The sequence below is a fragment of the Sus scrofa genome, chromosome 9, assembly GCF_000003025.6.
Source record: "Sus scrofa isolate TJ Tabasco breed Duroc chromosome 9, Sscrofa11.1, whole genome shotgun sequence".
Taxonomy (NCBI): domain Eukaryota; kingdom Metazoa; phylum Chordata; class Mammalia; order Artiodactyla; family Suidae; genus Sus; species Sus scrofa.
In genome coordinates this window covers 1,044,624-1,067,805 of record NC_010451.4, presented here as the reverse complement: position 1 = coordinate 1,067,805, position 23,182 = coordinate 1,044,624, and the positions used below count along the sequence as shown (strand labels likewise).

The 23,182-nt window shown below is 61.0% G+C and overlaps 1 protein-coding gene across 2 annotated transcripts in view; it reads right to left on the bottom strand.

Annotated features, from left to right (window-relative positions):
- LMO1 (LIM domain only 1) overlaps window positions 1-22,668 on the bottom strand; it is a 37,837-nt gene extending 15,169 nt beyond the window's left edge. Inside the window, exons 1-2 of one of the 2 annotated variants that reach the window (XM_021101937.1) lie at window positions 22,583-22,668; window positions 18,109-18,372 (exon numbers count right to left, since the gene is read on the bottom strand). In XM_021101937.1, coding sequence (XP_020957596.1) covers window positions 18,109-18,133 — 25 coding nt within the window. In that variant the 5' untranslated portion in view covers window positions 18,134-18,372; window positions 22,583-22,668. 2 annotated transcript variants of the gene reach the window in all.

Sequence of the window (23,182 nt, the reverse complement as noted above, 5' to 3'; positions counted from 1 at the left end):
CCTAACAGTTACTTTGAAATCACCCATTCAGTTAATGAATAAAGAGACTGAGCAGAATCTATCCAGATGTTATTGGCAGGAGTCCGCTGGCCAGAGGGGGCTGATGCGGGTGGCAGGCTCCGCAGAGACGGGGGCCTTCATCAGGCTTACTGGTGCCCTGCACCACCCACCTGTAGCCAGGAAGCTCTAAGACAAATCATGCCACACCATGCCAGCCACAGCTCGGAATTTGGAGAGGACCAGCTCCGGGCTCCGGCTGAGCAACGACTGCTCTTGTGCAAATATAAACCCACTACCCCTTAGATTAAGAGGCAGCGACCTTGTCCTTCAGCCCCTGCTGCCCCCCGAGGAACGAAGCCCCCCCTTGGGGTCTCTCCTCGTGCGTAAATTCTCCTTCCCAACTCTCAGGGGATGGGGAGGGGGTGCTGCAGCTCAGGCCCCTGGGCGACCCCAGCAGCTCAGTCCTCCCCTCTGCACCTGTGACCTGGGCGCAGGCCTAGTCCCCCCCCCCCCCGAGGGCCCTCTAGGCTTAAAGATGGGACCCTCCTCCCTCTCGTCTGAGCCTCTGGGGGCCAGTGGGAGGAAAATGCCCCTGAAGTTTGCTGCAGAAACTCCCCAGGTCCAAGCCTTTCTGTGAAGCCTCCCCAAGGCCACCCCCCGCCCCACTCGGGCTGCTGGAGCCAGCCCCAGGCCCCCACAGGATGCTGCTTGGAGCTGTACGGCTGTGCGGACCAGCGGGAAAGCGCCTGGAGGCTGCACTCCCCAGACGGCAACTCACCTGCTCCCCAGGCACCCGCAAAGCCCACCTCACCCATCTAATGAAACCGGGCTCCCAAGGGGCCCCACCGTTGCCAGAGAGGAGGAGGAGGGCACAGACTCTCAGACGAGTCTCAATTTCACAGCATCAGGGACGTGAGCACCAACGCGCTGAACCAGAAAACGAGAGTCTGGCAGGAGCTGCAGACATACCGCGCGCGCCAGGGGATCGGAGATTAGGGCCCTTCAAAATCAATTTTGAATTCAAACTTTTAAATGTGTTCTCCAGATGCAAGGAGGGGACCCTCCAGGCAGGCTTGGCCTAGCCAGCTGCTGGGTCCTGCTTGTTTCTCGAAGCAGCCAGGGCCCATCTGTGAGCCACTGGGCTGGACGAGGGTAGGAAGCGCGAGGGAGCTGCGAGGGAGACCCCAGGAGCCGCAGGGACAGGAGCCACATAGGCTCTTGCAGACCCAGCACGACTTCTGGGGTCCCGTCCTGGGGTCCCATCCTGAGGCTTCCTACTGAGGCCTTGGGGGCTGTGCCCCCTCCTCTGCAGACCCAGATGAGAAGAGCTGAAGGCAAGGCCCGTGCAAGCCAGATCCCCACTCGCCCCCCACTTGGCTGAGAAGGCTCGTGGCGCCCCAGCGCATGATGCTGCTAAGACCACGCGCTCCGGAGCCAGCCAGGCAGGGATGTGTGCCCTAGAGCCGCCACGGGCCCCCGGGGGAAGGTCCTGGTTCAGAAGTGAAGGAAGACGGCAGAGCAGCCCCCGTGCAAAGGGAAAGCAGGCGTCACAGGGCTGCCGGGTGGCTGGCGTGGCCGCAGGCGGCACGAGCCGAGGCCCAGTGTCTGCGGCCGGGGAGGGGACAACCAGGCCGCTGTCACCTGTCAGGTCATGCGGGCTGAGTACCGACCGTCCTGGCCCGCAGGTGGACGGGACCCCCAGGGCAGTGGGCCTCTGCAGGAGGCTGCGCAGGACAGGCTGCTCCAGCCCGACCGAGGGGGAGGCGCCAGGGCCTGAAGGAGGAGGTGGCCGAGGGTGCTCCTGGCAGCCCTGGCAACGGCCCCGCTCCTGCCTGGGTCCCTCCCAGCGGACGGTCGGTCCACTGCGAGGCCTTCGCATCTCTGGGTGGGGAAGCTGGTCCGTGACACGCCTGTCTGATCTCAGAGACTCACAGCTCCTGCCTCCTGCCCCCGATTCTCCAAACCCGGGGCTGAAGCCCCAGCGGTAAGCCACTCTCCCAAGACATAAACCCAAGCGACTGTGAACCACTCTTCCGTGGACGGGCACGGGAGGGTAGCCGAGGCCGTGGGCCCTCGGAGACCTCAAGGGGGCCCCTTCTGATGGGCGAGGCGGCAGGGACACCCCCACCCCTCCCACCCCAGCTCTGGAGTGGGCTGCCAGCTCCGCGAGGAAATTACAGCACGGGCCTGGGTAATGCTCCTTTTAGTTACAGCATAAACTGCGGCAATAAAGCCTACCTGGGGGAATGTTTAGAGAAAGCACTAATGATTTCTTCCCCAGTGGTTAATAAATTCACTTCCAGATCAATTTGTTCGCGATAGAGCCTGGCGAGCGGAACCCGCGCGGCGGGCACAGCCGACTGTGTCTTTTTCAGTATAAATGATTTATTACGATGATTAGCGGCACATAAACAATTTAAAATACAACGCTAATTAGTTTGGGGAAGAAAGGAGGGGAAAAACCACCCTGCCTCTCTCCCCATTATGTTCTACTTCCTAAGTGTGTACTTTTTAATTAAATCCAAATGTCACAATAAATTTAAAGTGTTTTATTACCATTCGGGCTAACTAAGGCAGTCATGCAAGCCCCCGTCTCAGGCAGCCATGAGCCGGGCCAGGGGTGGGGACGGGGGTACCAGCAGGGCCTGCTATACACTCTCCTGGGGACAGGACGGTTCGGCGAGGCCCCGGACACCTGTCCTGGCTCCTGCAGCCCCAGGCTGGAGAACGCTGGGGCCGCCTGCTCCCTCTCAGCTCCTGGCCGGGTCCCTTGGCTCACCCCGGCTCTGGCCAGGCCAGAATCCAGCCGCTTCTCCTCAACAGCCCCACGGCCCTGCCCCTCTTCAAGCCCGCCTCAGTAACCGGGCACCTGCCTGCCTGGCATCGTGCTTGGCATTTCCTACACTGCATCTCACCACGCTCTTCTCCCAGTGCTCTGAGTAGTTATTACTGTTTCAATTTTGTGGCTGGGGAAGTCGAGGCTCAGAGAGGTGGAACAACTTACCCAAAGCCACACAGCTGGAAAGTAGACTTTTGCAATGTCCTGATTCCTAGAGCTCCCTCTGTCTCAGGGCCCATGTCTTGCCAGGTCTGTGCCATGACTTCCCAGCGCCCAGGATGGGGAACCAAACATGCGGGCTGCTCAGACAGGGCTCTTCTTTGCACAAGGTCCCGCTTTGCCCAGAGACACAGGGGAGGCCAGAGTTCGGGCCAGGGACCTGGACTCGGAACCGGGTTCAAGTTCAGGTTCTGCCATTCACCCACACAATGTAACTCAGTCAAGTCCTTCAGCTTCTCTGAGCTGCAGCTTCCCTATCACCAAAACTCAAGTAATAACACCCCAAGTGCACGGCAAAAGAACCAAAGCAGCTAAAGCAAGGCGAGTGCTTTGCAATCCTTCATACACACAAGGAATCACTAACAAAAGCCCTGAGGCGAGCCGGGATCCCGAAGACTCCCATTTCACGGGTCAGGAAACCGAAGCTAGCAGGAGAAATGAATCACCCAAGGTTGCACCGAAACTTAGGAGCCAGGGGACCAGGCAGCAGGCAACCTCCCTGCCCAAAGCTCAGACAGCAAGGATGGTTCCTCTGCTGAATGCTCTTGTACTGTTTACTTAAAGTGGAAAACAAATACCCCTAAACATAGAATCACCATATGACACAGCACCTCCACTCCTAAATATATGCTGAAGAAAGACGAAAACATATGTCCACACAAAAGCCTGTATAGGCATGTTCCCAGCAGCGTTATTCACGACAGCTAAAATGCAGACACAGTCCAAATGCTGGTAAAATATGCTCATATAACACGTGCTCTCTATGCATTGTGGAATATTACTTGGCAACGAAAAGGACTGAAGTATGGAGACATGCTACAGCATGGAGGAACCCTGGAGACGTGATGCCAGGAAAGACGTCGGCCACAAAGACCGCATCTTGTCTGATGCTGTTTGTATGAAATACCCAGAAAAGGCAAGTCCCTTGGAGACAGAAAGGAAACTAGTGGTTGCCGGGGGGAGGGGCATGGGAGGGACCGCTAATGGACACGGAGTTTCTTCTTAGGGCGATGACAATGTTCTTGAATTAGATAATGGTGGTGGCTACATAAGTTTAAGACGAAAAACTGCTGAAATGGACATTTTTAAAAAGGTTAATTTTGTGGCATGCAAATTATTCTCAATAACGCTGTTTTAAAACAAAACAAAAAAAGCAAAACAAACAACAAATGTCCCTTTGAGAACAGGAGAAACCACTTCATAAAAAATTACGTCCTGGGGTCAGGAGAGGGGTCCTGGGAGGTCCAGCAGGCAGCGCTCGGAGAGACCGGACCCTGGTCACCCTGCGGCAGGCCAGCCGCCCCCTGGGGCAGGGCCCCAGAGCGCCCCATCCAGGGATCTGCCTCAGAGCCGCCTGGATCCATCGCTTCCACCCCTGCATTTGTGTCTGTCTTCCTAGCCTTCCCTCTGTTGAAGTTTCTGCAGCCTTGGGGACCCAGGACCACCTGCACCCTGGGCCTTCTCGTGGGGGAGGGGTCCTCCAGGCACCTGACCGAGGTTCAGTAAGGGGCGCTGTCCCCTGCCAGGGCCTGAGAGCCCTTCCCAGACAGGGGTGGAGGTGAGGAAGGAAAGAGACGAGGCTGCCTCTGGGTCAAGTGAAAAGCGCGGAGGGAGAGTCCTGTGCCCAGGCGAGGCGGCACCCTTGGGGGCTCACTGAGAGGGTGACTCATGAGCAAGCCCCCAGCCAACAGGGGAAGCCAAGCCCACACCACGGCAGGCACACCTCCTGCCCTGAATCTGGGGTCTGGACTGATGCTCTTGGGGCATCTTTCCTCTGGAGCAGGGAACCCAAAATCCTGGAAGGGAAGGCGGAGCCCTGGGCACGTGGGCCGTGGCAAGAAGAGAGGGGCCAGCGTGGCATGGGCTGAGTGGCTCTCCAGGCCCTGGGTGCCAGGCAGAAGTGCTGCCGTGGCCAGATGCCCCGAGGGACAGCTCACTGCAGAGGCAAGGTCGTGACTTAGCTCCCCAGGACGTGTCCCAGGACGTGCTCTCAGACACAAGCTTTGCTCTTCTCCGGCCAAGTCCACTCGCAGGGCTTTGGGGAGGGGGACAGCATGAGACGCAGATAAGGGAGGCAGACCTCGCTCTTTGCCACAGTCAGGAGCTTGCATGGAAGAGTCTAGAAAGGAAACCGGCCCCGGGGGGGAAGGCCACGCGGTCCAGACCGTCGGCACGCGTGCGCTCACAGACACCGGGAAGCGGAGCTGGGCAGGTCCGGGCCCGCCAGCTCGGGCGCACGCCTTCGGAGCCTGGAAAGCCAGGGTCTTGGTCCAGTCCCAGGGCAGCAGCAGAAGGGGAATCACGGAGGCAGGGGAAGCCTCAGGCCCAAGCGGGCAGGGCTGGCAGGGCCCCGGGATGGCAGTGGGTCAGGGCAGGCTGCAGCCAGCAGCACTGCTCCGCCTTCCCTGGGATCAACCCCGGGAACTCGGGTCCCGCTGCCGGCAGGTGAGACGCTCTAGCCAAGAGCCTGACCCCAGGAGACCTCAGACGAGCCCCCGGCCCCGCCTCGCCCTGTTCCCGAGGCCACAGCTCGAGCCACGCTCTCCCCCATGTCTTTCCTGGACTCCACCTGCCTTCTCTCTGACCGTCTGGACTTCCGTCTGCAGCCCCTGCTTCAACGGGCCAGACCACAGGCTTGGAGGCAAGGAAAGTGCCAGAAGGCAGGAGGGGGCGGGGCAGTGAGAGGCTGAGGGGTAGGAGTGGTCCTGCGAAAGCGCGAAAGGAAGGGCACTTCCCTCCCACACCACGGCTTGTTCTGCTTCCTGCCCTTAGAGCCGTCCTCTCGCGTCACCCTCCGCATTCCAACAGCGCACCTGCTCTCTGGCCCAGGTTCCTGGCACAGAGCTCCTCAAAGCCACGGAACTTCCCCGGAGACAGGAGTATCTTCTGTTACTCACAAGGGGTCTCTTTGGGGCACCTCTCCGCTAAAGAGGGGACTTGGGGCAGGTCCCTAGATAACCTCAGGATGGGCCGCTCACCAGAAAGACCTGCTGATTAGAGGGTCAGAATTTTCTGCCCCTCCCCTGACCTCCAGGAACGGCCGGGTGGGGTGGTCGATAGAGACGAAGCTCCACACACAATGTGTCTTCAACAAGATCTGACGACCCGCTCCGGGCGGGCGAGCGTGTGCCGGGAGGGTGACCCAGCCCAGCTCCACGGGGACAGGGGCTCCTGGGCTCAGAACCCTCCCAGACCCCAGGTGGCACCTCTTCAACTACCTGCTCATCTGTTCCCTTTCTCAGAAGCTCACAGGAAACTGGAAAATATGTGTTGCCCTGAGCTCTGAGCCGGGCTAGCAAAGCATCCCACCCGAGGAGAGGGTGGGGGGTCAGACGTCCGGGTGACAACCTGGACTCGAGCCTGCGCTCTGGGGTGCGGGCAGTCCCGGGGGACTGAGCCCTTGAGCTGGGGCGTCTACTGCCATCTCTGGGTCGATGGTGTCAGAAGTGGGGTAAAGCTGCCGGGGCCCAGTTGGTGAGTGCTGAGAACTGGAGAAGGGGTGGTGGTGCTGGAATTTTTCCAGAGCCACCAAATGATCTCGGTGAAACAGAAATCTGTCCTTTGGGAAAAAGATTCCTCTGTCTTTAGGAATCTCTCTGACCCCCTCGCAACCTCCTTCGCCCGTTGACTCATTCATCCCCAGGTCACTCAACAAGGATTTATGAAACATCTAGTGCCTAGTGGTAGAAGAATTATACCAACAGTAACGATTTTTCAACAAGAAAGTAATCATTTGCGAGTTCCATTTAGTCAATTTGATGCCTTGATCACTTTTCTATTCACTAGGGTTCAACCGTTTCTTCCTCCTCTTCCCTTCTTATTTTACTGGAATTGGTTTAATTGGGATAATTTATTTTTAAATTTTTAAGTGACTATTCAGTTCAAGATCAGTTTGGGGCTCAAATCAGTTCTTATCAATTAGAGATTTTGTCGTTGACGCTTCTTTTGGAATAATTATTTCTACCAGAAAATACTTACTGAGCCAACTCTGGCAGATCTGAATTTTATCAGGAAGGTTCGAGTCTTCTGTCAATTTTTAGTCAATAACAGAGTTTGCCAGGTGTGGTCTTAGCTGTTGCCAGCTTTGCTTTGTGTTAATTATTTCAACCAAGTTCATTTTTTCCCTGGATCATTTTGTTCCTTTACATTCTCAATAATACTAATGAGCTGTCATTCTCGTGCAGAAGGCGTATGCGAGCGCGGATCTGATACAGCCCTCGGCGATCAGAGAGCCGTGTGAAAACATCCCTGGGCAAACAAGGCAGGTTGGGACCTCACACTCGGCCCTCGTTCTGGTATGAACAGGTCAGGACCTGGTGCCTGAGGTGGTCCTTCCCGCTGCCCTCTACTCCCCTGAAGCCCTGGCCCCCTGCCGGGGTGGGGGGGCACAGGTTCTGGCTGGGGGTGGGGGCGTGGAGCACCTGCCCACAGGAGACAGCCTCCAACTGACGGCAGAGACAGGGCTCAGCTCTGAGTCCCATCCCGGTGGGATGGACCCTCTGCTGGACCCCAAACGTCTCTACTCAGTGTACCCCAGCTTTAGCTGAGAGAGGAACTGAACGCTCCTTGGCCCCCACCATCCCCCCTGCCTCTAACCACCGATAAAAGGAGGTCACTGGCCAGGGTCCTCTCGGGTCTAAGGCTGTCTCCAGGCTTTGGGCTCCAGAGATGGGATGGGACCATCCACCCGGACACAAATGCGGCTGGAGGAGGGCGGGGGCCACAGATGCTCTCACCGGGGGTCCCCACGTCTCTGGACTTCAGGAGACCAAAGGGAGACAAAGAAACATCCTGGCCTCAGTCTCAGCTCACCGGGTCCCACCCACGGTTGCCTCTCCACGCACGGAAGCACCAGGCATCAAGTGGCCCGCCGCCCTCGCAACTAAGTGGGAAGCGCAAATCCAGAGTGGGGAAGAGGCCGGCCCGGGGGCAAGCCGTGAGCTGGCGGCAGGGCCAGGCTGGGGATGCGTGAGCCCTGGTCCCAACCCTGGGCTCCAGCCCACAGGAAGGTCCCCTGCAGCCCTGTCCCTGTGACGATCTGCTGAAGTGGCCTCTGCCCAGGCTATGTCTAAGGCTGGCAGGCAATAGCCGGGAGGGGTTGAGGCGCTCAGTCCCACGGCTGCGGGGTGGCTGCTGGGGGCCGGGGGGGACACCCTCACCTCCCCTGGGGGGCTGGTTCCCACTGCATGAGAAGAACGGCTTGGAGTGGAAGAACCGCCTCCTTTGCAGGTTGGGGCTGGCGCTTGATCTCCAGCCTCCCCAAGGGGCCGCGAAGATGGAACGAAAGGCTCTGAGACACCGGTGGCCCTGCCTGTGAGAGGCCAGTAGGAGGCGGAGTAGGCCTCTTGGGGATGGAGGGGACCCTTCTCTCTGGGGGCAGCTACACTGCTGGACGCCTGGGGCCTGAGAGGCCGCCCCGAGGCTGACCCCATGGCAGGCTGCTTCCTCCGATGCCCCCTGGATCCCCCATCACGCAGGACATGGATTTCACAGGACGGTCCCCCGCGATGCGGGCCGTGTAAACCCCCCTCCCCCTTCCGAGCCTCAGCTGCACCTTCAGACTTGCTCCCAAGGAAGAAAACGCGGCCAGGGTGCTGGAATGCCACATCTGTGAGTAGGTGTGTCCCATCTCATAAAAGGCTGTGACTTCCGCTTGCCAGCACGCACCCTCTCCTGACGGCTTCAGGGAAGCAAGCGGCCCCACTGGAGAAGCCCGCGAGGCACAGGGCTGAGGGCAGCGGCTGACCAGCCTCGGGGAGGAATGGAGGCCCGCAGTGCACCTGCCCACGAGGAACTGCATCCCGCCAACCACGTGCGTGACAGCTCATTTCCCCAGACGACCCTGAGATGACACCACAGCCACTGGCCAACGCCCTGGCTGTCATCTGAGAAAGACATTGAGCAGAGGGGCCAGCTGGCTGCACCTGGGCTCCTGAGATTAAAAATAGCTGTTAAGCTGCTGAGTTGTGAGATAATTTGTTACACAGCAAGAGCTAACTCATACAGCACCACACTGGGACACACACACACACACACACACACGGGACAGAGGGCCCCTTCCTCAGGCCCGGAAGAGGGCGCCTGCAGACAGGGCTCTGGCCCACAGCTCCCAGTGCTGTGAGCTTCCCTCCGGAGCCTCAGCCTTGCAGTGCAACATGGTAAGGAGAGGACAGAGGGCAGAGACCACCCCGGCACCCCAGCCAGGCCCCCGCTTTCTGCCGGGCAGGCCAGCAAAGTGGGCAGAGCTGCCCCTCCTCCCCGTGGAGCCGTCACCCCAGGTCCTCCCCAAAGAACAGTCCCGCCAGAGCGCGGACCCCAGGCTTGTCTGCAGCGGGGTAAACAGCCCCCAGCACACCCACGTGGCCCTTCTCCCTGCCCCTCCCAGACCCTAGGGAGGGGAGGGGACAACGACCATTCATCCCCAAGAGCCCCCAGAGCTGTGCCAGGCGAAGGCAGCACCAGCTGGACCTGAGAGGTGGCGGGGATCATACCCAGTCGCCCCCGTAAGAAGTGCCATCCGGCTCACTCCCCAGGATCACTCGGCGAGATGGGGCCAGGTGTCTGACCCAAAGCCCACTAGCCCCACTTGCTTTCCGCATGGGCAGTCGGAGAGACGGGAGTTCAGGCATTCTCAATGGCACCCAGAGGCAGCCCCTCCACCCCCAATCCTGGGCCGGCTGTCGCCAAAGGGTCAGGAATCGGAGTTCTCGAATATTCCAGGGAAAGAAAAGACAGGATGGGGCAGGTGCCACGGGGGCCGTCGGAGCCCAGGCCAGAGCTGCTCCCACTTAGCCGAGAAGAGCCTGGCCCCTTCCCCCTCTCTCCTCATTGTGCCAGCCAGCAAAGTTGAATTATTAAAATCCAAGGGTACCACACGGAGACTCAGAGCAGGGGGCGGCCGCTCCCGCCACACAATATTAAAATGTCAGGAGTTTAAGGCCTGCGTTGGTTGAGTCATAAGTTATCAGCACCCAGTGAGGGCCGACAGAATGCCTCCCTTAAATTATTAAGCAGAAAGCGTCAGACTGTAATATTTTGCTAAACCAAAGTACAGACACAGACAAAGATGTCATTTCAATATTTGAAACCAGCAAGTTTAATTTAAAATAAGAGCAAACCAATAAGCTCAGAACATAGCGGCGTGTGAGAGGAAAATTATACTGTGAGAGGAAAAAAAGTGGAAGGACTTAAGAAATTTATAAAAGTAATCTCCAAGTGGAAATTAGAAATCAAGGCCTAGAAACAGAATAACACAAAAGAAATATTACTGTCCACTTTCTAAATCAATATAACACTGCTCCACGCTGGAATTACCATGGTAACTCAAGTAAAAAGAATCAAGCAATTCTTATTATTTCAAAATAAAATCACAGCCTGAAGCCTGGGTTTTATTACAACCACTGATAGATCGCTGGCTTGTATTTATCTGAAATATTGCTTTTCAATCAGCTGGTTTATGAATGTACACGGCCTCTCACCAGCCCACTTACCGCCCTGTTTTGAGGCAAGGGGCTGACCGATGAATGGATGCCCGCCTGGCGGCATCTGCATGCACGCCCAGGCTTCCGTCAGCTCTTCACGCCCCTTCCAAGTGTCCCGTGCTTTGCCAGGCAGAGGAAGACCTGGCGAGGGCCGTGGACGGGGAGGGGGCTGACCGTGCGGTCCCCCTCCAAGCTTGGCCGTGGGCTCGGCGCAGCCCCCAACAACTGCCCGCGCTGCAAGCTTCCCTCCCCGCCTCCAACACCCTCCCCTACCCCCAGCCCCGCCACTGTCCTTGGGCCCCAGAGACCAAGCCTCCACCCGTCTCCACCCGCATACTTCACAATGTGACTTTTCACCTTCTTCCTTCAGGGTAGAGTCTCTGACCCGCCTCCCCCACCCCTTGAACTTGGGCTGGACTCGTGATTTATTCCGGCCACCAGAATGCGAAGTGACAACACCCAGAGCCAAACTTGGGCCTCGAGAAGGCCTGTGTGCATCCATTCTCTCTCCTGGACTGGCCTCCAGCCTGAGCACGCGTCAGGAGAGCCTGGACGGAGGACGCACAGTCTGGCCGCCCCAGCATTCCACCGACCAGCCATCTGCCAGGCACGAGTGAGCCCGGCCGAGACCCGAAAAACCACTTAGCCAAACCCAGCCTCCATCCCCGACCCCCGGATTCAGAAGCCAGACAGAGGCTTGCTGTTTTGAGCCTCTGAGTTTGGAGTGGTTGGTGATGCAGCAATCACAGATGCAGGCACATGCCCAGCACAATGCCTCACTTTTAACGACGGGCTCGGTGACATGCGAGCCACTGTTTTTAGGACCCCTAAAGCCTGAGAGGCTGAAGCCAAGGGGACGATCCCGGCCGTGCAGAGGACACTGTCACATCACACCGGCGAGAGGCTTCCAGGCTTACCAAGTGCGCGGGTGGACACTAGATGCCTGTTAGGTGTTGCGCCCATTGGAGGGATGGGAAAACTGAGGTCTACTCGGTCGTTTGAGGTCACACAGAAGTCAGCTGGGACTAGAAGCCAGGTCTGCCAATTTTGCCAGCAGGCCAGGCAAGAAAAGCCCACTGAGGCAGAGCGAGGGGCCAATCTGAGCCGGCGGCCCGCCCTCGGGGGCCTCAGCCCCTGCTCCCGGGACCAGCCTGCTTCCTCCTGACAACCATCAGCTTTTAATGTGCCCCCCGTTACGTCAGCCACTCTAGGCTCCTGCCTTCACCAGAACACAAAACAGACCTACTCCAACCAATGAGAGAGGAGCTTGCTGCGAGGCTGGGTAGATGCCACACTGAGCGGGCCCGCGGTGGCCTGTACGAGCCCGGGCCGCCTGGAGGCTCCTGCAAGGCCAACCAGAGGGAGAGGATGCGCAGACGAGGGGACCACAGGACAGGGCTACGGAGGCAAAGGCTGGCTCTGCGTGGGACAGAGACCCAGAGTGGACCCACGAGACGTGCCCAGCCTGGCACGGCAGCCGGCCTCAGGCGCAACGTCAGGGGAGCAGAGGCCGGGTCGTCTGGGATCAGGAGGGGGCGGGGGTGGGAAGGGAGGATGGTGATGGCAGAGCAGGAAGAGCTGGCCCTCGAGTCCCAGATGAAAGCAATCGAGTGGCACGCGCTAAATACCTAACAGCCGGTTCTCCAGGTGAAAAACCACCTTTTTCGTAGCCTTTGCCAGCTTCCCGGTGTTAATACCTGTACGGCGGCTGAGGTCAAGACACCGATGTGAAGTCACCGAACTCAGAGTAGGAACAGCAGCCCTTACGAGCCACTGCCAGTTGGCAGCCCTGGTGTGGTCCCTGCTTGAGTACAGACCTACCAGGCAAACGCACCCTGGCAGCGGTGAGGGTGGGAGGGGTCCTGGGCCTCAGGGTCCTTCAACTCCAGGCAGGCAGGTGGGCATCCCCAGTCCCTGATGGTGCGAGCCAGCTTGGTGCCCAGTGGCCGTGCCAGGAGGACCAACATCTGAGGACAGAACCATGTGCTCTGGGCCGCCGGCAGGGCCATGGGTAGCAGGCCCAGCACACGGCTTTGGTCCACCATCCAGCCTTACGGTGCCTTGGGAACGGGCAGAGGGCACGGAGCTGGGCACAGAATGCAGGAAGATGCTGAGGCTCTAGGCTCTCACTCCCTACAAACCCTGGGCAACTCCCTTGCCTGCTTTGAGCCTCAGCCGTGGCCCTCTAAATGGAAGGGCTTGCCAAGAGGGATTCTGGAGGCCTCTTCCCACTTCATCACCTGGCTCGGGGATCAGCGGTGAGCAGGGAGCTTCCTGTGCCTGGTAGTGAACGAGGCACTGAACTGGGTACAGGACTAGCTCTGCACAGCCACAGTCTGCAGGACTGGCTGCAGACTGGAGCTGCCAACATGCAGGACTGGCTGCAGACTGGAGCTGCCAACATGCAGGACTGGCTGCAGACTGGAGCTGCCAACATGAGCGAACTCCCGCTTCACCCACGCAGGAGGCTTCCTGGCTCCTCAAGCGTGTGCAGGGACACGAACTCATTTAATCCTGATAGCAACCCAGCCGGTGCGAGGCTGTTCTCACGGCAGAGATCAGAAGGGATGGAGGTGACCCGACCTCCGCGTCGAGCAGGCACAGAACACAAAACCACAGCAGACCTGTCGGACCTGCACACGAGGGGGGGCGGCAGCAAGTGTCGCGGTGCTGGCGCCTCGGGTGCCAGGCCCTTTCTTCTCCACCTCCTCCCCAACCTCCTCATGGGCCAGATCAGGGCTTCCCGGGAGGCCCTCTGGCCCCTGGAGATGGACCCCAACAAAGGCTTTGGCCTCCTGGCTGCACAGGGACAGCTCTGCCCCATGTGGGACGCAGCTCTGGAGGCTCTCGCATCTGCTGAGGACCCCAGCCTGGCTTGGGGCACCCCCCCCCATCTTCCCCTCAAAGAAGGCCCAGCCCATCCAGCCACGACCACCTGCAGCCCCCGCAGCCTCACTTGCACCAGCGGCCCAGCCTGCCAAGGCCGAACCTAAGGTCTCTTTCGACCACAGAGGGTCGGGTGCCAGTGCTCACTGGTGACCTTTTCCAGGGGGAGGGGCCAAAATAGATCTCTGGTCCTGCTCTCTGAGGGGGCCTACTGAGCGCTTCCTGAGATGGAAGCGGCGGGGGGGGGGGGGGGGGGGCAACCGCTCAGATGGTCAGACCCTGGGACCTGGAGCCGGTGGGAAACCAATTGTCAGGCAGGATGAGAGGCAGGCCCTGGCTCTCAGAAAATGCACGTTGCCACGTGTTCAAAGCGCCCTTGTGGGACAGGTTGAGAGAGCGCGAGAAAGGCAGTTTCTCCAGCCACAGAGGCCAAGTGAGTGGCCAGGCCGGTGTGCGCCCCGGCACGCAAAGGGTGAAGCTTTTAGGCGAGCCGAGGCCCGTGAGCTCAGCTCCCCCCGTCCTAATGCTCCTGAGAGGCTCTCTCCCACTCCCTGTAATTGGGCATCGGTAGTTAATGCAGTATTGACTGCATTACACGCTCCCGTGCCTCCCCTCGCTAATGCCAATTGCATCACCTTGTACAGTCACCGGCTGGCTTAGCCAATAGCCGTTAAAAGCAATCCAAATCATGAATCATATGGGAAACTTTTAGCAAGACACTGCCATCCAAGGAGACAATTTACAGTTGAGTTAATCTGGGTACATTAGCGAGACACGGATTCCGGACGACAGACCAATTTATGTTGTTTCCCTGGAACCCCCCTTGGTGCTCCGTGTGGGCAGATGAATGGAAGAGCAGGAACAGTCAGAAGCACCTGCCTCTCTGCCCCGGGCTCTGCGAGGGGGTGGGGGAGACCCTTCTTTATAGGCTCTCTGCCTGGCCGAGTTCGGGCAGGAAGGGGCCATGGCTGTCCGGGTGTTGCGAGGCCTCGTTCTCCGCAGGGGGGAGGTGGTTGCGGCCGGGGCCAGCCTGGTAGGTGCAGGGGGAGGCCCTCCTCTTCCAGGCACAGGGTGGGTGCCAGGCCTGGCCCCCACCTGGTCGGCCTCCACCGGCCCTTCGCAGGCAGCAGGGTCCACTGGGCTTCCTGCCGCTGGCCTGGGGTCTGTGGCAGGGAACAGTGTGGAACAGCGTCAGGGCCTGGGACCTCTGTGGCCCAGAGCATGATGGGATATTCAAGGAGGTCCTGCTTGTCAGGGCCATGCATGGCCAAGAGCCTGCCCTCTTGGAGCAACCGAGTCGGCTGCGGAGGCGGCGCTCTTAGCGGTCATTAACAATTGAAGATGCACTGTCTGGTCCTGCTCAGCCCAGCTCCAATCTCCTTAGGTGTTTTTACTTATTAAAAATGCCCCAGGAAGTATGTCTGGCGTTTAGTTCCACAACCCACCTGCCGCTTCCTGTGGTCAGCCCAGCTGTGCTGGGGGGCCTTTGCAGAGGCAGCTCATACCTGGACCCGTCTTTCTGCAGCACCCGGAGGCCACCCCTTGGCGGGGGGGCTGCATCCTATCCCCCCGGTCCCTCACAACCCAAGGCTCTCACTGTTCTTGGGGCGGGTGGACGCTCTGCTGCCTCCCCCTGCCCAACAGCCTCTCCTCCAACCGCCTGAGGGGCTAGAGGTCTACTCTCGGGGCTCAGGGCTGTAGCTCCAGTTGCTCCCTTGGGACGGCAAACCTCCCGGGAAGCGCCCAGCCTGGTGCCAGTCCAAGCGCAGGTGCCAGGGGGAGGGGGGCTGTTTCTCCGGGAAAGTTGGAGCTGGGCTCTGCTGCTGACAGGCAGGCCCGACAGCACGTGGAAAGGCAGGACCCTGAGTTCCAGTAAAGTGGAGCTGGCCAGGCCAAGAGCAAGCATCCAAATGAAGGCGATTAATCTTAAAACCCGAAGTTTAACCGTTTGCAAAACAGATCTTTCCTCTCTGTGGTGGCCCTTCAGTGCTCGACCTAATGGATTACTTTATTAATAATGCACTGTGCTTAAAAGCAAAAAAAAAAAAAAAAAATTTTTTTTTCTGACGATTCAATACTTCAGAAAGTCTCTTAAACCCGTTGCTACGGCAAAGCGATTGATATTTTATTATCTTTCAGAAGTGCCACATGAAAGCCCGGCAGCCCAGCAGAGCCAGAGCTTTGGTCCTTGGCAGCTGGCGGACCTGGCTTCAGCCAAAGGAGCCCTGTCCTCTTCCAACGAGACGCCGTCAGCTGGGGGAGAGGCGTGGGGGTGGCTAACAGGAGCCTGGGTGCCGTCCACCGCTCCGTGGGACACACTCCCTGGGGGGCCTGGGGACCGGTGCTGCCACCCGGCCCAGACCGCCCCCTGCTGGGTGGGTGTAAGTACGAGGAAGGAATTAGGCAGCAGGTCTGGTGGGGGGGGTAAGTGGATCCAGAGCCCACGGAAGGGGCCACCTTCAAGGTTTCCTGGAACCAGGAGGTGCGAGACTCCAGTGAGCAGAGAGGCTGCTCGTGGAAGACAGCTGGGCAGGACACGGACCAAGCGGCTCCTCAGGGCCCTGGCCAGCCCCTTCCTTGGGTTGTGACGGGCCCCAGAGCTCAGTGACGTCAGCAGTACTGGTCACCACACTGCTGAGACTGGCCAGGGTGGGGACCATGGGGCTGGTGACAGCTGGGGAAACGCCTATGCCCAGAGCGGTTGTCTTGCTCTGACCCCGGAGGCGGGAGACTGGCTGAAATGACCTCCGGAGGGCCACCCCCACCCGGGCTCCTCCGCAAACCTTTAGCCTCACAGAGCCCGCGGCACTCGGGGGCGCCCGCACAGAGCCTGAGCTCCGAGACCCGAGGTGGCAGGGGCCGGGTTGGCCCCGCCAGCTGGAGACCAGACTCCCTGCGGAGGTGCCCAGGTACAGGCCTGGGGAGCCAAGCCCCTCAAACATCCTTACTAAAGACACCCCTGATTTCCACAGGCTCCCCCGACAAGAGCAGCCCCAGACACCAAGGAAGGACCCCCGTGCCAGCTTCTCCTTTGCCAGCAGGGAAGGTGAGGTCCAGAGCAGGGCATGGCGGGGCCGCTGTGACCCAGGGCGAGCAGAGAAAGGAGCCAGTCCTCCTGGTCCCACCTGGCCACAGACCGCTTCTCCTTCTGATCTACACTCAGCTGCCCCAGCCCTGCCCTCTGACAGCCCCTGGGGCCCAGGAGAGGGTCCGCGAAGACAGACAAGAAGCCGGGAGACGGCCGTCACGCCCCCGCCAGCCCTCGGCAGGGGGCCTCTGCCGACCAGAAGCATGAGCTCCCATGCCCTCTCTTTCTACACACGTGCCAAGAGACGGGCCCACCGGCCACAGGGCAAACCCCCATGCCACCCCCAGGCCCTCCCCGTTGGAGGTCTTAGAAGGTGGCACAGAGGCTGGGGGCATCAGCACGTGGTGGCAGCAAAGGGAACATCCTGTGTGACCTTAAGCAAGTCACTTAACTTTAGATTTCCACCAAACGCCCATGTCAGGAACACCTTGATCTGGAAGGCAGAGGGCCCAGACCGCTACGACGCACTAGCAGGGGTCAGAAGACGGCCACCACGGCCACCACCACGTCACTCTAAGAGGATCCCGCTGACGCCCAGAGGACCCATCTCGGTTTCTCACCAGCAGCTCACAGGTAGTGCGCGGGGGTCCTAACAGGTACCGCCTATCTCCCAACAACACCGACAAACCAGAGATCCGCACCTGCAGAGCGGGAGGGCCTGGGACAGCCAGGAAACGGCCCCTCTCCTGACCCGGGGTGGGGGGGCTGCCCCTGAGTCACAGGCACCCACTGGTTGTCCCCTCAAGGGAGCTGGGTCCCCAGCAGCTCCTGCCAGACGTACCAGGCCAACTGCTGCACAACACTGCAGTCAGGAAGGCTTTGGGGTGAGCGGGACCACCTGCTAGTGGCTTCCAGCCACCGCGGGCCCCTCTGTTGTGACCTCTCAGGCGCAGCGAGGCTCTTGACCGGGTCAGGTCCACGCTGCTGCTGCGCGCGGGCTACTGCCAGCGGCAGGGCACTTCCTTCCCCCGGGCCAAACTCCCGCCTCCGCGCTCAGGAGGCAGGGGGCAGTGGGCAGCCCAGGAAGCGTCCCCTCTTCTCTCCTAGCTTTCGGGCGGCCGCCTCCCCTGGGGGCCGGCCCGCCTGCCCCTCCCTGCCCGGCACCCCCGGCGGGCGCCGTGCTTCCGCGCACCAGCTCGCCGCGAGCTCTGGAGTCCGGTCCTCCTGAAGCCACCGATTTGCTCGGCGCTCAGCGCCTCTCGGGTTACCCGGCCGGCGCGAGGCTGATGGCTGCGGCGAGAGGCGCAGCCGCCAAGACCAACCGCTCCACGCGAAGCCCCACTGCGCCGAGATCCGAGGCGCCGGAGCCTCCTCGCGGCCCCGCGGAGCATCACACGGCCGGCGCGCGGCTCGCCCGCCTGCGGCCCGGCCCAGCCCGGCCCCGGGGCGCGCAGCCCGGGGCTCCGTCGCCTCCCCGCCCAGTCCCCCTCGGCCCTCCCCTCGCCCCCCGGCCCCGGCCCCGGCCCCCCGCCGACCGCCAGCCCGGCAGGCTCGGCAGGGCCGGCGGGTGCGCGCCTGGGTCCCGGCGTGTGTCCCCCCCGCCCCCCGCGCGCCGTGGAGCGGGGGCGGCGTCGCGACCCCCGCCCGCCACCTACCGTCCTCCTTGTCCAGCACCATCATCTCGGGCGCTCCGTGTCCAGCCGCGGCTCGGCTCGGCCGGGAGAAGGGCGCCGACGCCGGGCGCGCTTCGGCGGGGCGGCCGGTCCTCGGGCGGGCGGCGAGCGGGCTCTAATTACCCGCTTGTCCGGCTCTTAACCTAGATTGCACTCAGCTAGAATTACATTCAGGAGTGAAGCACTTCGCGGATACAAAAGCAGTCTCACCTACTTTTGTGCCTCAGAATTGCAAGGAACTGCGAACTGCAATTTAGAGAGAGAGAGGGAGAGGGAGAGAGGGGGGGGAGAGGATCAGAGCCGTTTCTTTGATTCTCACCTTCTAAATGGCTCAATTTGCCCAGTATAATCTGTCTTAATGTAATTGCATTTGATAGCTCATAACCCTGGCTCTGGCAACGACACAGCTTTCAGCCTCATAAAGTGTTTTCCCCTCGGATTTAATCTGAATCTCAATCTAAAATTATATTCAAAGAGATGGGGGAATCTCGGCGGCCGTCTCCCGCTGCCTTTCTCCCTCAATGTATGAGGTTTGCACTCCAGCTACTGAATAAATGCACACATTTCCCGAGGCCCCCTCCCTGCCGGGTTAATGGGGAGTGGAGACGCGCGGCTGCCCGGCTCCGCAGCGCCACCTGGAGGCCCCTCGGCCCCAAATCGGCGCGGGGCTCCGCTCTGCACCCCGGGTCCTCAGCCCCTGTCTGTCGTACCCAGCCCCTCAGCCTTGACTTCTGCCCCGCCCGCAGCGGGAGCCTGTTCTCTGACCTTGTACCCTCCCTTTCTGCCTCCTCTGCCTGGGATTTCTGGGTGCTCCTGGATTGCTTGGCAAAGTTAACCCTCTGCAGGGCGCACATCCCCCCCCCCCGCAGCCTCACAGCACCGCCCCTCCCCCCGCGCCCCTCCCAAGAAGAGCATCCTCATTCCACAGACGGTGGGATCCTGCCTCAGCTTCTCTCGGAGCAGGCACAGCAGGGCTCTGAGGGCTTCTCTTCACTCCACAACTCTTCACTGAGCATGTATTATGCGCCAAGCTCTACTCTAAGGCACTGCGGATACAGCAGTGAAAACAGACTCCTGCTCATTGCGGAGCCGACAATTCTTGCTCTGTGCCTCAGGAGGCAGGGAGGGAACAGGGTTCACCGCCTCTCCTCCTGACCCCCGCTTCTCCCCGAGAGCCCTGGGGCGGGGGCCAGGCTGCCTACTCCACGGGCCACTCTCCAGTGGCAGGAGCTTCTTTTCTTCTGGACAGTACAGAGTTCCGGGATGGGAGGGAACTCTTACTGGCTTTTCTCCAGACCAAGGAAGGCTCCAGATGGACCTGTGAGAGGCCCAGCCCCAGCAGCCACTTCTGAGGACGAGACCCTTCAAGGAGAAGAAAGCTGGAGTCCCTGGAGGGGCAAAGGGCTGCCGGTTGAGACTTCAGCTCATCTCGGCCCATGGCCTGCGGGGGACTTCAGCAAGCCCTTTTCCCACCCCGGCCTCGGTTTCCCGTCAGTGACGTGGGTTGGAAGATGTGCTCTGCTGTCGCCGGGGTCGCGCCGAGGGGAGCATCAGAGGAGATAACACAATGAATGCACTTTGTAAACTGTGCCACCCCGGACCTCGGCGGGTGTTGGGGACAAAGGAAACCTGGGGGCCAGGCCGTGCCCCTTACCCCCTGGGAGGCCCCCGTGTGGGGTGCCTGATGGGGGAGGAGGGCAGTGGGGCTGCAGCCCGTCCTCTAGCCTAGGCAGGAAAACCAGGCTTTGAGAAAACAGGAGAGAGGCTGCTTCTAATGAGATGCTTCATCCGCAGCTCAGAGGGCTTCACTTCCCCTTCATCTTGAATACTTAATCCGAATAGTCCTTGAGTATATTTGATGTTAAATATATCACTTTGCTCAGACTCTCCCTCCCTCAGGGCTGTGAGCTGGGTCCCTCCCAGCACTGCAGCTCCACTGCACCCTCAGGGTCTGAGGGGCGCTCTGGCACGGCTGCCACGGGCATTTTTAGTGCCAGCCCCTCCCGCCAGCCTGTGCCGGGGCTGGTGTGGGGAGCAGCGGACCTGGCAGGCTGGCAACGGGGAGCTTCTTGCTGGAGACGCACGTCGTGCTTCCCAGAGGCTCCGACTCCACAAGGGCTGCTGCTCCTCACTCAGGGTCTGCCTTTTACCCGCAAACCAGGACTCGATGTTCTCACCCTCTCGTCCAGGTGTTGGGCCTGGAACTCTGCCCCCAGCCCCCATGGTGACCAGCGAGCAGCTGCACAGCCAGCACCCCTCTAGCAAGTCCGAGGCCCTGCACCCCGTCCAGGGATGGGAGCAGGCCCGGGTACTGAGCATGGACCGCAGAAGCAGGCAGGAGGTGCTGTGTGACAGGCGGCTGCTTGTGCCCACAGGCGCCCCCCCTCGGCATCCCCAGCTGTGAGCATGGAGCCCCCCACTTCTCTGGAGTAAGGGCCTCCGTGGAGGCCTGGTTCACAGAGCTACCTACCCAGCCAGCCTTGGATGGTTTGGGTGACTTGAGCTCCCAGCCAGGAAGGGGCCAGCCACGAGTCCGGCTCACCCAGGAGCCTCCCTCTCTGCTCCCAGGTAACTGCTGGGCAGGCAGGCAGCTCCCGGGTCCTCGCCGGCCCCCACCCAAGCTGCCTCCAGGTCCAGGGGCACGCCCATAACCCCAGGGTGGAATCTGCGGTCCCCTGGGGCGGGTCAGGGAGTCTGCACCTGACACATTCCACAGGTGATGTAAGCAGGGACAGCCAGGCGTGCTTCCAATGCCCTTGGAACGCCTCTGGGGACAGCAGAGGGAGGCCAGTGGATCAGCCCCCTCGGTTAATGCGAGGAGAGAAGGGGTGCCCCTGGCGGCTTTACAAAGTTTTGGGCAGGCCCTAGCAGCTGGTCATTGCAGCGGGCAGTCCAGTCCCGAGGAAGGATTCCTGCGCTGGGCTTGGAGGCGGGAGGGACGAGTGAGTGCCCGAGGGCCCCGGCAGACCAGATATTCCAGAATGCTTCAGTGGAGCCTGTCAGATGTGCCTCAGCCTGAGGGCCCTGCTTCCAACACGGAACAGCCGTCTCCAAGATGGGGTCACAAGCTGGCCTCACAGCTGACACTCAAAGGGGCATGTGGGGGTGCCAAGGGCCCTTTCCCCGTGGCTGCCACAGGTGACGGACAGAGTGGATATACAGACGTCACCTGCTGGCCAAGTTCAGATGCCCTGCCCTGCTCAGCCCCCTGCTCACAGAAAAGCAGCCCCCGCACAGGAATCTGCAACCAGCTCGAGTAGAGAAGTACACAGTGGGCAAACCCTTCCTCTTTGGGTTTCTGGAAGCCCTGGAGAGGCCTGCGAGGAAGCTGCAGTCATACTTTGTCAGGCTTCGCTGGGGCCTAGGCAGAATCTGTTCTCCAGAAAAAGGGTCTCCCCGACGCCTCGAGGAGGGCCCATTCCCTCCTGCACAACAGCCTGAAGAAGGCTGCTGACCCAATGTCCTAGTTTGCCCCGGGACTGAGGGCTTTCCAGGGTCCAGAACTTTCAGTAGTAAAACAGCGACGGTCCTGGGCAAACCAGGACAGAGGGCCCCACCATGGAGGGAGGTGGCAGGATGGGACAAGGGACCAGTGGGGCCAGAGAGGAAGAGGTTAAGCAGCCAGACCCTCTTCTGCAGACCAACAGCTGCCTCCCAACTCCCCATTTCCCAGGGTCCCGCCTCAGGGCTTCACGTCCCAGGCACCGAGGAACTGCCCCAGCAGCTGGTCCGCGGGCCAGCAGGGCTCTGAGTTCTCCTGAAAGACTGGCAGCCAGAATGGGAAAGGAGTAAGATGGCCCCAGGAGTGGTCCTGATTTCCTGGGCACTAAGATTCCTTATGCACCTGCGTGGGCAGAGGGAGCCTTCATTAAAAAAAAGGGGGGGGGGACAGGCGATTGACTAACACAAAATCAACACTCAAGGACTCTGAAGCTTCAAATTCCGGGCTTCAAGGTGACTCTGGCCCTGCTGTCTTGGACACTGGCCCATCCACCTCTCCCCACCAGTGGGGCCCTCCCAACACTTTGGGACGGGGAGCTGATGGAGAGCGTGACCCCCAGTCCCGCCAGGGGAGAAGCAATGTCACCATCCAGTTAGCTGTGAAGTTCCACACCCGCGGGACCCCAAGACCTGGCTGGTTTGACGGCACCCTCTCCCGCGGCTGCTCCCGTGCCCCTGGAGCGGGTCCGCAGGGTGCAGAAGGGGGCACGTGGAGACCCCCGGGCGCGGAGGGGGAGACTGGCAGGCGGTGGGCGCCGCGGGGAAGCCCGGGCGAGGCGCTCCCGTGCCAGCCGGGCGGCAAGAGCCAGCGGGAAAGTTCCGGGCCAGAGCGTGTGGCGCTGCCCGGCTCCAAGGGGCCCTGCGACTTCCGAATCCTGCTGCGGAGCCTCGGGGGCTGAGCCCCGCGCGCACCCCCAGCCCCCGCCCCGCGCCCCGCGCGTCCCCGGCCACCTACCGGCCTCCGGGCCCCACACCATGGTCCCCGGCGGCTCCGGCCCGCCTCGGGCCCCGGACGCGGAGAGGCACCGGGCTCCGGCGCCGCCCGCCTGCGCTGCTCCCGCCGGCCCCGCGCGGGCTCCGCGCCCGGCGAGCCGCGGCCGGGGGCGGGCGGACCGGCGCCCGCAGCTCAGCCCCGCGGGCCGGCGCGACCCGGGGGCGGGGCGGGCGCGGCGGGGGCGCGGCCGCGGGCGCGCGGGGCGGGCCGGGATCGCGGGGCCGAGCCGCCCGCCGCCGCCCGGGCCGGGCTGGAGCTGGAGCCGCCGCCGCCGCCGCCGCCGCGCGCGCCCTCCGCGCCTCGCGGGCCGCGCTCGCCCAGCCGAGTGCAGCCTGCGTTTCCCAGGCCCCTCAGATCCCCCCGTTAATTAAATCAATTCATTATGCTCAGATCTGATTAGCGGCCCTTCCCCCCTTTGAATCAATTATTCGATACACAAACATAATTGCTTGGGCCAGAGGTGCCCGCCATTAGCTTATTTAACTCCAAGGACACTAATTACCCGCAGGGCACGGGAACTTTTCTCATTAATTCTGACAAAATACAAAAGCACAGCCAGAG